The sequence below is a fragment of the Bacillus rossius genome, chromosome 11, assembly GCF_032445375.1.
Source record: "Bacillus rossius redtenbacheri isolate Brsri chromosome 11, Brsri_v3, whole genome shotgun sequence".
Classification (NCBI taxonomy): domain Eukaryota; kingdom Metazoa; phylum Arthropoda; class Insecta; order Phasmatodea; family Bacillidae; genus Bacillus; species Bacillus rossius.
In genome coordinates, this window is record NC_086338.1 from 4,853,210 (window position 1) to 4,871,843 (window position 18,634).

The 18,634-nt window shown below is 37.5% G+C and overlaps 1 protein-coding gene across 2 annotated transcripts in view; it reads left to right on the plus strand.

Annotated features, from left to right (window-relative positions):
• The window catches only part of LOC134536592 (gastrula zinc finger protein XlCGF57.1-like), a 90,456-nt gene that overhangs the window by 30,482 nt on the left and 41,340 nt on the right, over window positions 1-18,634 (plus strand). For both annotated transcript variants that reach the window (XM_063376356.1, XM_063376357.1), the window contains one exon: window positions 5,127-5,210. In XM_063376356.1, the coding sequence (XP_063232426.1) occupies window positions 5,127-5,210 (84 nt within the window). The remainder of the gene's footprint in view (window positions 1-5,126; window positions 5,211-18,634) is intronic.

Consider the following 18,634-nt stretch of genomic DNA (forward strand, 5'->3'; position numbering starts at 1 on the left):
TATTTTGTCAATTAAAATAGTAGTAAACTCACACGTGCAGCTTCAATGAATATTCATAAATTATATTTTCACATAAAACTATACGTGCTCTGGACACGTACACTTACATTTTTAATACTGGCTTATTCATTAATAAAATCCTTGGTATAAATTTACTGTTTTCATAGAATTTTTCATAATCTTTACAAATTGTTAATTTTTCTTGTTAATTTACAAAATACATTATAAATAACTTTTATTAAGTCTTATTAATGTCTGCTGAATTCATATAACTCATGGAGAACTAATCAGGAAGATAATTATAGTGTCTTTTATAAAACCTATTTGTTGAATTCAATTTTGTTAGAACATCGGATAAATAAAAGTCGGCAGACCTTACAAAACACGTTTACTGTCCCACACAAAACAAAACATAAGCAGGTCGCCAGTCTAGCCAATAACATAACAATAAAACCGCCATGTTGTCTCATAGGTCAAACAGACAATAATTCATTCTCCAACACTTCCCCTTGAATTATCGTTTTCTCCTCACAACAAACATAACCCTTGCATTTCTATTTCAGTAAACATAACACTGACATCTTTCTTACATTACTGACATTACATGACAAACCTTGTAATAACAATGATGAATAAGTTTGCAAAAAAAATAGATCGAGGTCAATTATTACTCTACAAGACCCAGCATTTTCACAAAAATATTATGTTTTTCTTTTGACTGTGGTTTAGTCAGTCCATCTGAAATCATTTTGTCTGTTGGCAAATATTCGATTAAAATGTCTTTGTTTTTGATCTGCTCTCTGATGAAGTGGTGTCTGATGTCAATATGCTTGGATCGTTGACTGGTTATGTCATTTTTTGCCAAAGGTATAGTTAGTTCCCTTGTTGTCGCAGTAAATGACAGATGGTTTGAGATGGTGTTGGGCTGCAGTTCGCTGAATAAAGTTCTCAGCCACAAAGTTTCTTGAGCTGTGAAACTTAATGCCATATATTCATCTTCAACAGTGCTCAGGGCCACTGTCCTTTTGGTTTTTACTGAACCAGGATATTAATCCACCCATAAGCTTGACACTACTCCCCATGACTGAATGTCTGTCATTTATCTCATTTCCCCAGTCGCCATCACTGTAACTAAGGAATTCAGTGTTTCCTTCCTTGTTAAATCCTAGTTTAAATTCTAGGGTTCCCTTTAGATATCTGAAGATTCTTTTGACAGCAGCCCATTGTACTCTTTTGGGGCAATTATTGTACTGACAGAGACAATTCACAGCAAAAGAGATGTCAGGCCTGGAAATCTGTGAAACATATAATTGACTACCTAATTGCCTGCCTGTAAGGTACCGATTCACCACACTCGAGGGTATCACTTTCATCTTGTAGATTTAACCTAGCTTCCATAGGGGTTGATACAGGATTACAGTCAGACATCCCAAACTTCGATAACATTCTCTCTATGAAGTTCTTTTGATCCACAAAAAGATTTCCCCTTTTGTTGTCTCGTAATTTTCATGCCTAGGCAAGATTTCACTTCACCCAAATCCTTCATACGGAACTGTGACTCCATTTTCCTTTGGACAAGTCTTTTGAGAAGTGAATCATTACTCAGGATAAGGAAGTCATCTACATAGATTGCCACAATGATCATGCCTCGCCTTGTATGCTTGAAGTAGATGCATGGATCTGCACTAGAATGCTCAAGACCCATTCCAGTAAGTGTTTGGTGGACACAATGATTCCAGCATCTCCCACCTTGTTTTAAGCCATACATAGCTTTCCTCAGGAGCCAGACTTTACCTGGTGGTGTGACGCCTAATGCTTTAGGTGGCTGCACATAAATTTCTTCTTCCAGACTACCATGAAGGTAAGCTGTTTTTACGTCCATGTGTGATAATTTAAAATTCTCCTTAATGCTTAGTGAAAACAGAAATCACAGTGATGAATGTTTAACAACTGGAGAGAAAGTCTCTTCATAGTCAATGCCTGGTTTTTGTGCACATCCTTTAACAACAAGTCAGGCCTTGAAGCTTGGGGGGGACCTTTTTCCGTATCTTTCACTTTATACACCCACTTAGTCCTCAGCACGCCTTTGCCCTTTGGTACCTCTGCCCATTCGTATACTTTATTGTCCATAAACGACGATATTTCTTCATTCATGGCATCTTTCCATTTGGAGGCATTCGGGCCACTGAGTGCTTCCCCTGGGGTAAGTGGTTCATTGTTTTCTTCAATAAAATATGATATAAACTCTGGATCTTCCTTAGGTTTTATTTTACGTTCAGACTTTCTTCTCTGTATTTGTTCTGATTGCTCTCTCTCTTCACTTCTTCCTTTCCTGTCCACACAATTTTCATCACTTTCAGAAAAACCATGAAAATCTTCCTCCTCTATATTGTCTTGCGAGACATTCTCGTTTCCATAGTTGATGTCATTGTCGGAAGAAGTTAAATGTTCATCGTGAACATTAACTGTGGAAATTCTTCTCTCTCCATGACTAGCAATATCATCCGCCAATGCAGAAACTGGTAGATGGTCTTTCACCTTTGCTTCGGAAGACTGATTGCTGGGGAATTTGTGTTCCAGAAAAACTACATCCCTACTGACAGTAATTTTCTTTGTACATGTATTTATCAGACGATAACCTTTAATGTCTTCACAGTAGTCTATGAACAATAGTTTCTCTGATCGAGCATCCCACTTTCTTCGCTTCTCTTTCGGAATTTGAACCATAGCTTCACATCCGAAAATCCTTAGGTGTTTTAATTTGGGTTCCCTTGAATACCAAATTTCGTATGGGGTCTTGCCTTCTTTTGCTTTCGTCGGACTCCTATTGTTTAGGTACACAGCTGTTGAGACTGCCTCCGCCCAATAAGATTTTGACAAGCTTGCATCTTGAAGCATGCATCTTGCCTTTTCGACAATTTTTCTGTTAGCACGTTCGCTGACTCCATTTTGTGATGGTGAAAAACTAACCATTCGCCGATGTCTTATGCCCTTCGAACTCAAGAAACAGGTTAACTGTTTGTTTACATATTCTGTACCATTTTCAGAGCGTAAAGCTTTAATTCTCTTTCCTGTTTGATTTTCAACAAGCATACAAAATTCTTTGAATGTGCCATACACTTGATCTTTGGTTTGCAGAAAATACGCAAACACATAACGTGAGAAATCATCAATGAAAATAAGGAAATATTTGCTGCCTCCAATAGAAGTAGTTTCCATAGGTCCACATAGGTCGGTGTGCACTAGTTCCAAGTGCGATTTTGTTCTGTAATCGCTTGATTTAAACTGCATGCGAGTCAGTTTTCCCCTAAGGCATACTTCACAAGGATTACTACTTACTTGTAAAGACTCTGCACCTGTTGACACGTTCTTCAGCAAGTTCATGTCTCTTCGATTTAGATGGCCTAGTCTACGGTGCCACAGGTCATCAACAACAGTCACGCTATATGCAGGTTGCACATCAGTTTTCACAGTGTCCAGTTTGTAAATACCATTGTGTTGGGTTGCTGAAGCCACGAGTTCACCACCAGCATTGAAAATTCTTCCACCTTTTTCGTATTTATTTGGAATTTTGCTTACTGACAAAAGATTCACTGCTAAATCTGGTGTATAATGTACATCAAATGACGTCACACTATGTGCAGTATCACCCACTGAAAGCTCAATATTCACATCTCATTTGTTAGGTGAACAGTTGCACAAGTGTCTAGGTACCAGTCAGACTCGTATTCAAGATTTTTATCTGAGGACACACATGCCAAGAAAGCGTCGGTATTTTGACTATCGTAACTTTTGGTGCGGGGTTCCTTCTTATCACATCTGTCGCCTGTTGACACCTCAGCTGGACATTTTGAGGCAAAATGTCCAGGTTGGTTACAATTAAAACACCTGAGGAATTTCTTTGCTGTGCTTGGTTTACCTCTGACATTACTGTAGCCACCACCGTACATCGCTGTGTTCGCGTTTGACGATTCAGGAATTTGTCTAAATGGTTTCTGTAGCTTCCACTATACAGTGCTGTGTCCTTGTCCGACATCTTGTGATCTGGTTTTGTTTGTACATCCTGCAACAATTTTATCTTGATCGCATCTGCAGTGATTTTTAATTCCTGAAGCTTCCAATCCCATAATCATTGGCCTATATTCGTCTGGGAGCCCCGCCAAAAGTAATGTGCCAATCCATTCTTCAGTCACTTCAAAATTGATTTCACGTAAACGCTGTGAAGTGGAAAGGATTTTATCCACATATTCTTCTACGTTTTTACAATCGTCCAAACAGGTCAGGATCAACTGTCTTAATAATACAACATTTCTTGTCAGTTCGGAGTCTTCAAATAGTGTTTGAATAGTATCCCACACCGATTTCGCAGTCACACATTTTTCAACATGGTGGATAAGGTTAGCTTCGACTAACAACGAAATCTTGGGTAATGCATTTCTATCCTTATCCGGAGCATCTTCTATCTTAGTTTTGCTGTAACAACGTCCCATTCATCACTTAATTTCAATAAAGCACGCACTTGAAACATCCATGTAGCATAGTTTTCACGACCCTTTAACTTTTCGATCCATGAAAGAAACGATGCAGCCATTGTGTTGGCCAATTCCCGTGCCTTAACACTTGTACATTTTTCTAATTGGTTGCGCTCACGACCACCCGACACACTAGAACAAGTCTACAGCTATACTGACTATTTTTCATTTCAATTCGTATCTGGGCCCATAACCACTGTTAGAATATCGGATAAATAAAAGTCAGCAGAGCTTACCAAACACGTTTACTGTCCCACACAAAACAAAACATAAGCAGGTCGCCAGTCGAGCCAATAACATAACAATAAAACCACCATGTTTTCTCATAGGTCAAACAGACGATATTCATTCTCCAACAAATTTACATGTTTAAATGTGTTGATAGGGGTAAAGTTGTTTGTTTTATTATTTTATTGTAACTTTAGGGTTCTGTATCGTGTGCATTACTTGCAGTTAGTTTATATTTAATTCAGTCACTATCCGCCATATAATCTCAACTATGTATATCCAAGGTATAGAAGTGTCTAGCTGCAGGTTAACATAGTCTACCAGTCAGCGTACTGACATGCCAGGTGGTGTGTGGTGTTGTTACAGGCAGCACGTGAAGTTGACTGCTCAGAGCAGAAGCCATTCGAAGTGGTTTTTCTCCCAATCAAGGAGGAGTTGACATATGAACTGGTGAGCACAGTGCTTTGTGTGGATATTTTTCATAGCCAATAATCGTTATAGTTAAGTAGTTTACAAATAAGAGTTTCCAGAGACTTCTGAGCTCAAATAAATTCAACAAACCTGCAATTTAAGTTTGGTACATCTGTGTTGACAAACAGAACCTATTGCTCGGAATTTTAACAACCAAGGTTACTCACCCTTCCCAATTTATGAATAAGTTTCTTAAATAATTAACAATGTTTTTTATAATCAGAAATAACACTTCTTTGGTTTTCTATTATTATGTAAATTACAGTTGTTTGTTCTTTTAAGAGGCATTAAGTCACACCCAGACGATGCGATTTTTCGTGCAACTTGCGCTGTGCGCTATTGCCTCTAGCGCATGCAATATTGCACGATGAAAATGCAAGACGCACATGCGCGAAGATGCAATGCTCGCTCCCGTCTACACTCTGCGCTGGACGCAAGGTTTGCAGTTTAAATAATGTCCATCGATAGTACGGTGGTTGCTGCAGTTTGTGCTCCATATGTAGTAGTGTCTCGTTCGAGAAGAAGAAAAAGACTATGGCAAAAAAAGTTCTTTAAAAGCAGACAAATTAACATGTTGTGAGATCTTCAGTTGGACGGAGAAGTGCTGTTTAGAAACTTTACGTGAATGTCGCGACAGGACTTTGATGTACTGTTAGAAAAAGTGAGACTATTGATCTGTAAGCAAGACACCGTAATGCGAGAAGCGATTCGTGCAGAAATACGGCTTCTTCTGGCACTGAGATTTCTCGCCACAGGAGATTCTTACCACAGCTTTAAATATTTGTTTAAAAGTTTCATTGCAGAGCATCAGTGTCATTGTACCAGAAACTGTTAAGTGCATCATGCATGTTTTGAGGAAGTACATAAAGGTAAGTCACTAAAAAAAACAAAGAAATCATTTAGTTATTGATATATTTATTCGCTGAATGAAACCTAGACAACAATGTAACGATGTTAAGTACAATATACTATATGAAAAGAAAGTAGGGATGCAAAATATAAGAATACCAGGGTGCATTCAGTACATTTATGAACATATTACTGAGGCACAACCACATTGCTACCACTGCTGTTGTTGAAACCATAAACTGCTTCATCATGATTAGGCACACGCAGCTCTATATATTGCTCTGACGATGAAGAACCCGTGGAACTTGTGCTTGGCAGGTAATTTAGTGATTGGAATGGGGAGATGAATGATTGAACAACATCCTGTGACTCGATTTCAAAGAGAATGTTAGTGATACGGTTGTGAGCAATGTTTTGTAATCGAGTAGATGGTAGGTGGTTCCGTATCTTGTGAGCAACAAAGTCTGCAAAGGAAGCATGTGGATTGTTTATTTTCATATTTGCACACACACTTTTCATGATCTTGAAAGCTTCTTCCTCTCTGGTCACCGTACTCTTTTGTTTGTTGATTCTGGAACTCGTAGTGTTAACAATTTCACACGTTCCTTCTATCGGAGATTCGAGATGAGAAATATGAAGCACTTCGTCCTCTGCATGCGTGTCTTCGTTTACTTCAGGAACCTAGAATAAACAATACACATTCATGCGGAAATTTGCTACTGTGTATAGTAACTAGTATTACTAACAGCAAGTTAAGAAGAGTGGAATGAAATTACGAATACCTTTGAAACTAAATGGAACCATCCTAACTGCTGTGGTGCTGTTGATGGAAAGCACGTTGTGATACAGTGTCCAGAAGGTAGTGCAACCGACTACTACAACTACAAAGGATGTTATAGTATAGTACTGTTAGGAGTTGTGGATGCAGACTACAACTTTATATATTGCAATGTAGGATGCCAAGGGAAAATTCCAGACGGTGGCGTGTTTAACAATTCGGAATTCGCAAAGAAACTATTCGGTAGAAGAATGAGTTTGCCAAATCCGAGACCTTTACCTGGCAGATATTTAAACGTCCCTTTCGTACTGGTCGCAGATGATGCATTCCCTTTACATGAACACATAATGAAACCATTCCCGGTGGAACTGGGTAAGGGATCTCCGAACAGAGTGTTTAATTACCGACTGCCTAGTTAGGGTAGTCGTACTGTTGAGAATGCTTTTGGTTTGCTGGCATCAGTTTTCAGAATTTTTAGGAAACCAATAGAAATGAAAATTATTTCAAACTTTGCAGATGTTATTTGTTGTGTGTATCTGCATAATTTTCTGCGAAAGCAGAAGACTTCCCGGATGTTGTATGCGCCATTCGGATCCCTGGATAGTGAGGATGCTAGTACCGGCAATGTTGTTGATGGTTTGTGGGGGCAAACACTGCAGGCTCGAGCACGTAGGCCTTCTGTGAGGGCTCACGACATCAGGAACGTATTTCGCGAATACTTTATGTCAAGAGTGGGGTCTGTTCCTTGGCAACACCAGTATTTGTAATCGTTGCAAAACAATTGTGTCGTTTCCAGTCATGATGTGTAAAGTTTCAGCAGATTGTCTTGGATTCATGTTTTAATCCATAGTAATATACGTATAAACATTCTTTCAACAAAGAACAGAAATGAGACTAGAAAACAATGATATATCTTAATTGAATATTAAGGGCTCTGATGTGCTTTGTGTGTTTAAATTAGTAATCATACTTACGTAGATAAATTCTGGATGTACACTCACTGAAGCAAATTATGGTAACTGTATATTTGTGCAGATACATATTTGTCAGCAATCACAAATATAATATAATGTATCATAACACAAATATATTACATTATACTTACATTCATCTCATTGTTGTCATCATTGTTGGTGCTGTCATCAATGCTGTCCACAGTCTGAAATGGTACGGCCGTGTCTTTCAAAAACAACAGTGCTTTGTATGCAAACCATGACGGCACTTCCTTCACATTCGCTGACATGCCACTTTTTGCACTATGGACTTTATCATGCTCCTTGCAAAAATAACACCGTAAGCTTTTGATCTTATTTTTTGCAGCTTTTTCATTTAGTCTATTTTTTTGTCCCAGTTCAATGATGGCATCCCTTTGAAGTTGTTTGTTTTTTTATTCTTTTAAGCTAATGTTCCACAGGAGTTCATGTTTATGGTATTCTTCTATGAACTGCAATGTGCTTTCCTGGCTATCTGACATTAGTTATTCACTATGCACAATCACCGTATCAATTAACTGAACTCTGACAACTCTTGTCAACTACAAAAACATGCACACTTGTGTAGACAAACACGACGTAGCGCACGGAAATGGTCGATGATACCCACTGACAACGAGAACTTGTGCGCTACCAGACGCGCTACTGATGTCCAGGTAAACTTGCATGCGCTCGATGCACAGGCTGCTTGCGCTTGCCATGCGCTATTGCATGCGTGCAGCGCACAGCGCAAGTTGCACGAAAAATTGCATCGTCTGGACGTGGCTTTAGTGCATTCTGACCTCGTCACCTCCTTCGAGTCTGCACTCGCTGCAAGTCAGCGTGATTCCTCCCAACAGCTGCAACTGCTGATGACGCAACACGCCTCTCCAGGCGGCCGGCCAGGAAGCAACGAACTCTGAGCTTGCGATGCTAATACACACACATGCCCCAGACTACCTCGAGATTAGTCCGATGTTAATTTTCCTTACACAAATGATTATTAATGGTATTGAATAATGTGTGTGAGCTGTACCGTTGTCAACTTCTTCAACCAAACAATAACTGGGTATTATTGATACCGGACGCAGTATCCAGGTACATACACCAGTAGAATGACTTGTTGGACAGGTTTAGTATTTATATCCTTTTAACTTTCTATGACCGAATAGCCTAAGATCCGAACTAGACACGACCTTCACCCATCTGTTTAATGGATGAAAATGATTTTTTATCAAATTTAATATATTAGAGAAGATGTCTCTAGTGGATTGTCTAAAAAATTTCTGGCCAGACCATGATTAATTAAAAATTGAAAAATTACTTTTTTTTATTAAATATGGCACTGATGTGTTTAACGAATAAATTTAATACCAACCAAAAGTATGAAGCCTATAGAATATACAAACGTTTGGTTGTCTATTTTTTTCTTGGGGTAACTACTGGGTTGGCAGGTATAAACAGGTAAATCGATAATAGGATTTTTCACCAATCTGTTTAATAAATAAATCTTATATCAAAATGAGCGCTATTTAATTGCGAATACAATGATATAGGGTTGTCTGTAAAAAGTCTGGCCTGAATGACTGTTGTCGAGGTTTGAAAGGTGACAATTTTATGCGTGTGGAAACTTGTGACAAAGAGTTCCGAGCCAAATATCCCGTGAAATAGAAGAGGACACTACATTACAGCTGTGTGCGACGAGACCGCTGAATGAAAGAGAACGCGTATGCTATTTATTAGTGCAACAGAGAAGGATAACAATACATTAGTAAATACTGAGCATTATTTTGAAGTAGTTAATAACCTAAAAGATAACCTAAAATATTGTGAACACGTGTTACTACGTATCGTTTATTGACAATATATTGTGTTAAAAAATGTCTAAAAAGTGTTTTTTGTGTGGCTCGGACGATTCGTGGATGGAGTTTAGTGATGAAACTTTTAAAAATGGTTTATTGAAGTTAGTTTTTTGCAAAAAAAAAAAAATTTAAATACAACAATGTTGAGCTAACTGAAGCATCACTCAATTTTGTTGGTTACCATACCACGTGTTATAAGAAGGTGACTGTTTTGGGAAATAAATATAATGAAGAATTTAGAATTTTTAGCACAGAGAATATTTGAAACCAACAGGTTTTATCGGGAACCAAACGCCAATGAAAATACAAGACATTGTCGAAATTACGGAAAATGAAGACGATTGTACCGAGTTCGAGGATCAACATTTCACTTCTGATGAATCAGATACGGAATAATAATTATTGATTGTAACTTTTTTCAATAATAAAATTTTTATATTAATTTCATAACTGAAAACAGGTATTCATATCTTTTTTATTTTAATACTTTGTTAACTGATAACATTGTTATTGCTGCCAATAAATGCTGATTATGATATTATCCTTTTTATTGGGAGGAGTAGCTTTACTCTGGTAATCATGCTGTTGATTGTGGTGTTTGACTGGAAAAACAATTGTTAATCCATGATTGTTTCCCAACAGTCTTATTTTTCAGAAAAGCCACGTACATACGGATTATCAATGAACTGCTTGCTAGTTTTTGGGCAGATTTTTGTCGAGTGATAGTGGATTGTGGGTTCTGTGTTGTTTTAAGAGATTTTGTTCATCAGTAACTGATTTCTTGTCTGAGCACATTACTTCAGCTTGGTTAATTAGAGTGAGAATTTAATTCCTGTTCTGGTACTTGTTGGATAGTTTGTCTTGAAGTGCAGGTACTTAATTAAACTGTAAGTGTTGGTTTCCTGTATACTTAAGTGGTGATTGTGCAGTTTGGTTTTGAGATAAGAACTTGTGAAAAGAAGGTTCATATTGTCACGATCCACCTTCAGAGGGGGGGGGCGAGAATCGTAGCTCTTTACATAGAAACAACTCGCTTGGCATCAACTAGTCTTAACTTCATAAAATACTTTACTGTACCTAGGATCATAGGTTCGTCATCCCGTACAGGATGTCTGGTGAGAGCTGAACTAAGGAGATTTTGCAAAATAACATAATACTTAATTAAAATTATTTTATTCTTAAAGTCAAATACTCAACATCATTTTAAAGAACATTTAAATAGCGGGATTACAATTTAAAACAATAATCTCTTTACTTCCTTAACGATTGAACGACCTTACAAGAGAGAGAATGAGAGAACTTCACTAAACACTTCCCTAGTCCTTCCGAATACCTCAAATCATAATTAATACTTAAAATTAAAACAAAGATAAGTCCATACTCACATTTTCCGAAAAGCCTTTCTTGATCGATTACTTAAAACTAACGTAGGGGCCTCTCCTGCCCTTAAAATCCGAACGAACATTACATTTTAAAAATTATAACTAAACGACTAGTGACGAAGGCCATTGCCTCCGCCCGAAAGCTTGAAGATGACTACATTATGACCTAACTTAAATTAAACGACTCGTGGCCTCTGGCGTCGGCCATAGCTTCTGCCCGAAAGCTTGAATTCCTACATCACGAACGAACTAACAACTCGTGACCACAGGTGAGACGCATAGCCTCCGCCTGAGTGAGCCCCGAGTCACCACTCACTTGTGCTTAAATTCGCGCGCCCTGCCGCGCCTACCATAACAAAAGCTCGTTATTGAAGTCAAATTTACTAAACAACTAACTAGAACATCTGGGAAGACTACCCCCCCTCTACCCCAATGTGCAGGCCACACCGCGCGGCTTGTTACGACAGCGCGCCCCAGTAACTGCGGCCCGTGGCTGCGCCAGCGCGCGGCCAAACAAACAAACAAAATTCTGCAAGCCCGCAGCGCGCCGCGCCGGCCCCGTGCCCCAATTACATGGTCACGCCACTTGCGCTGACGAGTGAACAGAGCAGCCAGCCCAGAGTCCCGTCAGTAAAGTCCCTAAATTTGATTTCAACAACCCTGCAAAATTTCAACCCGCGACATAACCCTCCCCTCACAGAGCTCGAGCCCCATCGAGCTACCTCAAAATTACAAATTGTCTTTTTCCATTAAACCTTAACTATAAATTCCTCATTTCACAAAAATAATAATTTTCTTAGTTCCTTGCTGTCTGAACATACATCTAGATTCTGCATAAGATTTATTTTAAAACAACAAGTATTCATAAAATTAAATGTAAAACTTTTATCTGGTTTGTTCTCACAGGAACCTTCAGAGGCTCGAGTTCTCAATTCTAAAAAAATTGTTCTGTTAGTGAAGCTCTCTTTACAAATTAAATTACTGTTCTTAGTTTCTCAGTATTCGTTAAACAATGTGCAAATTCTTGATAATTATTATTTTTTTTTTTTTTTCGGTTTCCGTTTATTACCATACTTCTTTCGTTCTTCAAAAAAAAATTAAGTGTCCTTACAGTGTTTCAATTAATTAAACTCTTATCTCGTGAAGGTTGGTGCAACTCCTCGAAGTCAGTGTTGTCGAGAAGAGTAGCTCCCTGGGCTGGCCATCAGCAAACACCACTCAACTCCAACAGCTACTGGACTGGCTTCCAGGGCAGCTCACAACTTCTCCCCACATCTGCTTCGGAGTTGTGCCATCCTCATCACGAACAGATTACAATTCTGAAACATCATCAACAGGCATTACCATCACGCCTGACAAATACAAAACTAACTACTAAACTGCAATCGATGGGCAAGGATGCAAACACACAAAAAAATAAAATTAATTAATTCAACTGCTAACATAAAGTATCCCACCCTTAGCATAATCTAATCAGGCAAATAATTTGATAGGAAAAACTTAAGGAAGGGAAACATGACCTCCAATGATTTTCCCTAACTCTTGAGTCTTGATCTTCTCTATACAGCAAATAGTCCCCACGAAGTAACTGGGTTGAAGGTCAGTTCACATGACCCACCCATAACCTCTTCTACTCTTCTTTTCTTCTGGGGGCAACCACAATGCCCACCAATCTCTCTCCATGGTGCCGAACCAGCTATCCCATGAGAGTAAACAACGTAGTCAATAGAAGCGCAGAGGGGAAACACCAATCTCTGGCTTGTCGAGTCATAAAACTGCTTTATCTTCTTCTTCTTCTGAGTAAAAATATCTGACTAACCTTGCTTCTATTCTTCCAAACAGTAAAAGTTCATCAGGTATCTTCATGAAAGAAACATTCTAACTAATAATTCTTCATTTTTCTTCTTCTTTATTTCTGTTAGTTGTAATAGAAGGCCATGTTAGGGAGGTTATAGGGAAAAAGAGTGGCCAATTCCCACCCCATCACCCACCTAGATCATGACTAATTAACTTTTAAATTTTCTATTTCAAACAAATAAAAAAAACATTTTTTTATTCAAACTTTTAAATTATAATTACTTTTACTTCATAACCTCAAAAGCTAATCAATAATTCTAAATGAAATTGTGATTTACTGCATCCTTGTTCCATCCGATCTGTTTGTTTATAACCTTTCTTGTAAAGTATAAAATTTTCAAACATTACTAATTAAAAAAAAATTAAATTCTGGTGTCCTTTGAGTTACAATTAACTTTACTATTTCTTAGCTTGAAATAATTTAAGTTTTCAGAACTATTTCATTGTCTAATTCACAACACTTAAAAATCAACTCAAAACAACAAATCATCAAAATCAATAAGATCATCTGACCTACCTATCAGTACTGTGAACTTGAACTGTTCGTACACATTTATAATAAGCTATTGTATTTAAATTCCAACCTAAATAAGGTTTAAAAAAAACTACTAATCCCTCTGTAAATTAAGAAAATTAACTTTAAAAATTAAACTTAAGGTATTAGTTCTTTTTGACAGCTACCACAACTCACTAGTTCCATCACATTACTATAACCTAAAAAGTTCTGTAAATAATGTTTATAACAAAAAAAAACTCCAGTTACTGTCTTCCATAAAAAAAAATAAAACTTTACATGACCTTATTAATCTCCACTTGTAAGTCCATGGCTGCCAGCTTTCTCTTCTCTTGAATCTTCAGTCTTGGCTCTTGTTTCAGTGATCTTGTATCTTGTCTCTCGAACTCTTGTCATCTTGTAAACTGGACTGCTGCTCAGCTCATCTTAAGGAATCTGTAACAGTTTCAAAAATACATGTTAATTTAAATTACATAATTCCTGTTCTTTGGTCCTAAAAAAAAAATTGTATTATTAGTACACATTACCCTGAAACAACATTATTATTCATTGTTTATTACTTAAAAAAAATGCTTTACCATAAAATCCTTTTTTGTTCTTTTCATTAGGCCTATTTATTTTCCTTCTTCTTAATTAAATTCTGCTTCAAATGTTAATCCTAACTTAAGACCTACCATCTATTTATTATTCATTACCTACATTATTTATGTTACCCTAAAATTCCCATAAGTTTCTAATACTTCCTATCAAAGACATTCTCTCTAAAAAAAAATTTACTTGTGACTCTTAACTTAACAAACTTAAAAAAAACTTTTACACTAGACTTAACTTATTATTCATTCTTAGTTACTAAATTTCTATATGTAAACTTTAGTACTTACAAACAAAAACTGCCTATTTCTCTCTACCTCTTAATCTCTTTCAATTATTACAATAATAATGTTACCTTGCATCTTTAAACTTTCTTTTTTTCAATTAAATTAGACATCTCATAACAATAAAAATTCTGCCTATACTCTTCTTATGGGTGTACAAACCAACAACAAAATTTCAAATTCTCAAGTTTCCTTATATTTAAATTATGCAATACAAATAACCTCTGTGGTGCCTGTACCCTTTTAGGCCTACCACCTTCTCCTCTCACATCATGACAACTCTTATTCCTCGGGGTCTGTATTCACTGTTACAAATCAAATATCTCAAAAAAATTAAAAACAAATTTATTATTTTAAGAAAACAAAAATTTACATTGAATTTACTATGGAGCCTGGAAATCTTAATGTCTCACAGCAGCTAACATGACTAAATCCCATGGAACCCCAGGTTTACCTAACCTGTGCCCAAAAATTTAAGCATACCAGGCTTTCCCTGCACTGGTTTTACAGCATCACACACTATTTAGGGCCCCTGATCTGCCATCAGTCCCAAGGAGTTTTCCCACAACCCCTCTCTACACAAGTGCCTACCGCATTCCTCTCAATTGGCTATCGGTTTTACGGCATTCTTTTGGGATCCGACCATCAAGTTAGGGCTAATCGAACACTAAACCTCCATACTTCCAAACTAATGTAAATCAATTAAATTTTCTCTGTAAATTCTAAAAATCAAAAAAAATTATTCCAACATGCCAAAGAAACTTCCAAAAAAAATTCATAATCTTATCTTCAAACCATTAAAATAAAAATAAATAGATTACTCTGTTTTCTCCTTAATAACTGTAAACTGTCAACAAATATCATGTCGTAAATTTTAACTATGCTTACTGACTCTTAATCATAAAATCTCATTTGTCCTAATTAATAAACAACCGATTTCCTTAAAATCTCACTGTATCTCTCACACTCAAACTTCACTGGCTGAATATCTCAATAAATTCAAAAACAATTATCTAAACTCTTAAAGAAACTCCTCCCCAATTATTCAAATAAATTACTTCACCTTATTTTATTTCATTACTTAAAACACCTTACTCAAAAAAAATTAATTAATTATCTAGCTATCTTCCATTATTATTTATTTACCGAACAAAACTTTCTCCTAAATTAATTTAGTAAAATTCAATTTCACATTAGGCAAGTACACTAACTCTCTACAGCAATGTTTCTCATTTCCCTCCTTCCTAACTGAATCCAATCTTACTTAACCTCCAGGGAATTTACCTCACAAAATAACCAAAAATTTCACTGTAGTGCCTATCTGCTATAGGCCCACTACACAGGGGGCTCTAACCCCACCAACAAACTTCATTGAAATGGTACCCTATCCCATACAGGATAGCCACTTCGGTACTACCATGGGGAACTCCTGCCCCAAACTACTCACAACTCTCAGGATTCTCCTGACCCTTAATTCCGTAGTCAGCCCATCTCCTATGGTCTGCGCTACAATTCCCTTTCTTCCCAGGGACACAACGCCTCACCTTAGGGTCCCTCGCCCTAATGAAAACATTAATTTTGTCTCTCTGTTCTTTTGGAGTAAATTCCCTCTACACACAAAATCTAGCCTTCCCAGTTTTCTCAATGCTTATCGATTTTATAGTGTACCTCCTTAATAATGTTTACAAATCCCAAAAAAATATTTTTAAAACCGAGGTAGTATTTAACTAACAAAAACATAAACAACTTACAACGAAACACTTCTAGCCTATACATCATACACTTCTTAAATTAAATTACTTACATACTGAAAGTTCCTCTTCTTCTAAAACACACTTAAATTTAAATTTATTTAACCAATAGTCTATTTTCTTATCGCTAAGTTACCGTACAGCTGATCAAAACAAGGTCACGGCCTGTCCACGTCTCCGTATGAGCCCGTGACGTCACCGAATTCCATCAGGTGCGCCAACCCTCGCTTGCGGTTCCTCCGTTCTCCGCTAGGTCTCAGCACCTCCCCGTCACGTGTTCACTCTGCCACGTCCACTGACGTGTCGTTCTGAAACAACTCTCAACATTTTTCTAATTAAAACAAAACATCACTATAAATTCTATAACTCTCTTTTACATAAACTCTCGTTTTCTCTTTAATTCCTTTCTAACGTTTATCCTTCCCTCGACTGATTTAATTCGTACGTCTCGTCTCCTACGCGCACGACAACAAAACAAACTTCACTTGAAAATAATTCCTATTTACGACAAAAATTTTTTATTTTAAATTATAATTCTCTTAACCTACAATCTTAAATTAACTTTAATAAAACTAAACCACTTGCATTATCTTTATTAAGTATTTAAATTATAACGTATTCTCCTCACGTAAAAATCCCCGATAAACTCAACGACTTAAAACAACTTATCACTATAAACTTTATCCTTACAAGTATACTCAAATAATCATCTGTTACGTCAAAAAAAAAATCTCAAAGACTTCCTCCACTATAGACTAAAATTCCGTAATCCTCTCCTCAAGTAAACTCTTAATAACCTGCTATCAGAAGCTGAAACTAACTTAATAATAAACATAAAAATCTACCTCTCTCTCTCTCCAGAAATAGAACCTATCCGGCGAACTCTACCATTTCTGTCACGTGCACCTAGCCGGTGCCACCGCCATTTCTGTCACGATCCACCTTCAGAGGGGGGGGGCGAGAATCGTAGCTCTTTACATAGAAACAACTCGCTTGGCATCAACTAGTCTTAACTTCATAAAATACTTTACTGTACCTAGGATCATAGGTTCGTCATCCCGTACAGGATGTCTGGTGAGAGCTGAACTAAGGAGATTTTGCAAAATAACATAATACTTAATTAAAATTATTTTATTCTTAAAGTCAAATACTCAACATCATTTTAAAGAACATTTAAATAGCGGGATTACAATTTAAAACAATAATCTCTTTACTTCCTTAACGATTGAACGACCTTACAAGAGAGAGAATGAGAGAACTTCACTAAACACTTCCCTAGTCCTTCCGAATACCTCAAATCATAATTAATACTTAAAATTAAAACAAAGATAAGTCCATACTCACATTTTCCGAAAAGCCTTTCTTGATCGATTACTTAAAACTAACGTAGGGGCCTCTCCTGCCCTTAAAATCCGAACGAACATTACATTTTAAAAATTATAACTAAACGACTAGTGACGAAGGCCATTGCCTCCGCCCGAAAGCTTGAAGATGACTACATTATGACCTAACTTAAATTAAACGACTCGTGGCCTCTGGCGTCGGCCATAGCTTCTGCCCGAAAGCTTGAATTCCTACATCACGAACGAACTAACAACTCGTGACCACAGGTGAGACGCATAGCCTCCGCCTGAGTGAGCCCCGAGTCACCACTCACTTGTGCTTAAATTCGCGCGCCCTGCCGCGCCTACCATAACAAAAGCTCGTTATTGAAGTCAAATTTACTAAACAACTAACTAGAACATCTGGGAAGACTACCCCCCCTCTACCCCAATGTGCAGGCCACACCGCGCGGCTTGTTACGACAGCGCGCCCCAGTAACTGCGGCCCGTGGCTGCGCCAGCGCGCGGCCAAACAAACAAACAAAATTCTGCAAGCCCGCAGCGCGCCGCGCCGGCCCCGTGCCCCAATTACATGGTCACGCCACTTGCGCTGACGAGTGAACAGAGCAGCCAGCCCAGAGTCCCGTCAGTAAAGTCCCTAAATTTGATTTCAACAACCCTGCAAAATTTCAACCCGCGACAATATTGTGTCTTTCCTGACATGCTGTTAGTGCTTCGCCCGCTGTTTGACATCTTGTCCTTGAGTCCTTCCACTCCCGAACCTGATATCAACACACTCAACCGAACGACCTCACAAGCACCATTTTGCCGACCCCCGCAGGGCAACCAACTTCTCCACTGTGCTGCTTGTGTAGTAAAAAAACTTTATTAATAGTTATGAAAATTCTGGAAGCTGCATCAAGTGGGTGAAACAGTAACTACTGTATACTCAGAGGACACAAGGGAGCAACAAAAAATATTAGTTAGTTCTCACAATGGGAACTAGGAAGGAGGATCGTATTTGAAGTGAAAAACAAATATTTTTGCTTAAAGTTTACCCTTTTTATTGTTAATAAAAATTTGCATTATCTTATTTTGATGTTTTTTGAAATTACAAATTTACAATTATTGGAATTAATAATTATTTTAAAGGGGACCCGGGCCATTTGAAGTCATTAGTTACAATTTTATGATACATTTCATAAATGAGACTATGAAAATAACCATAATAGTTTTAACATT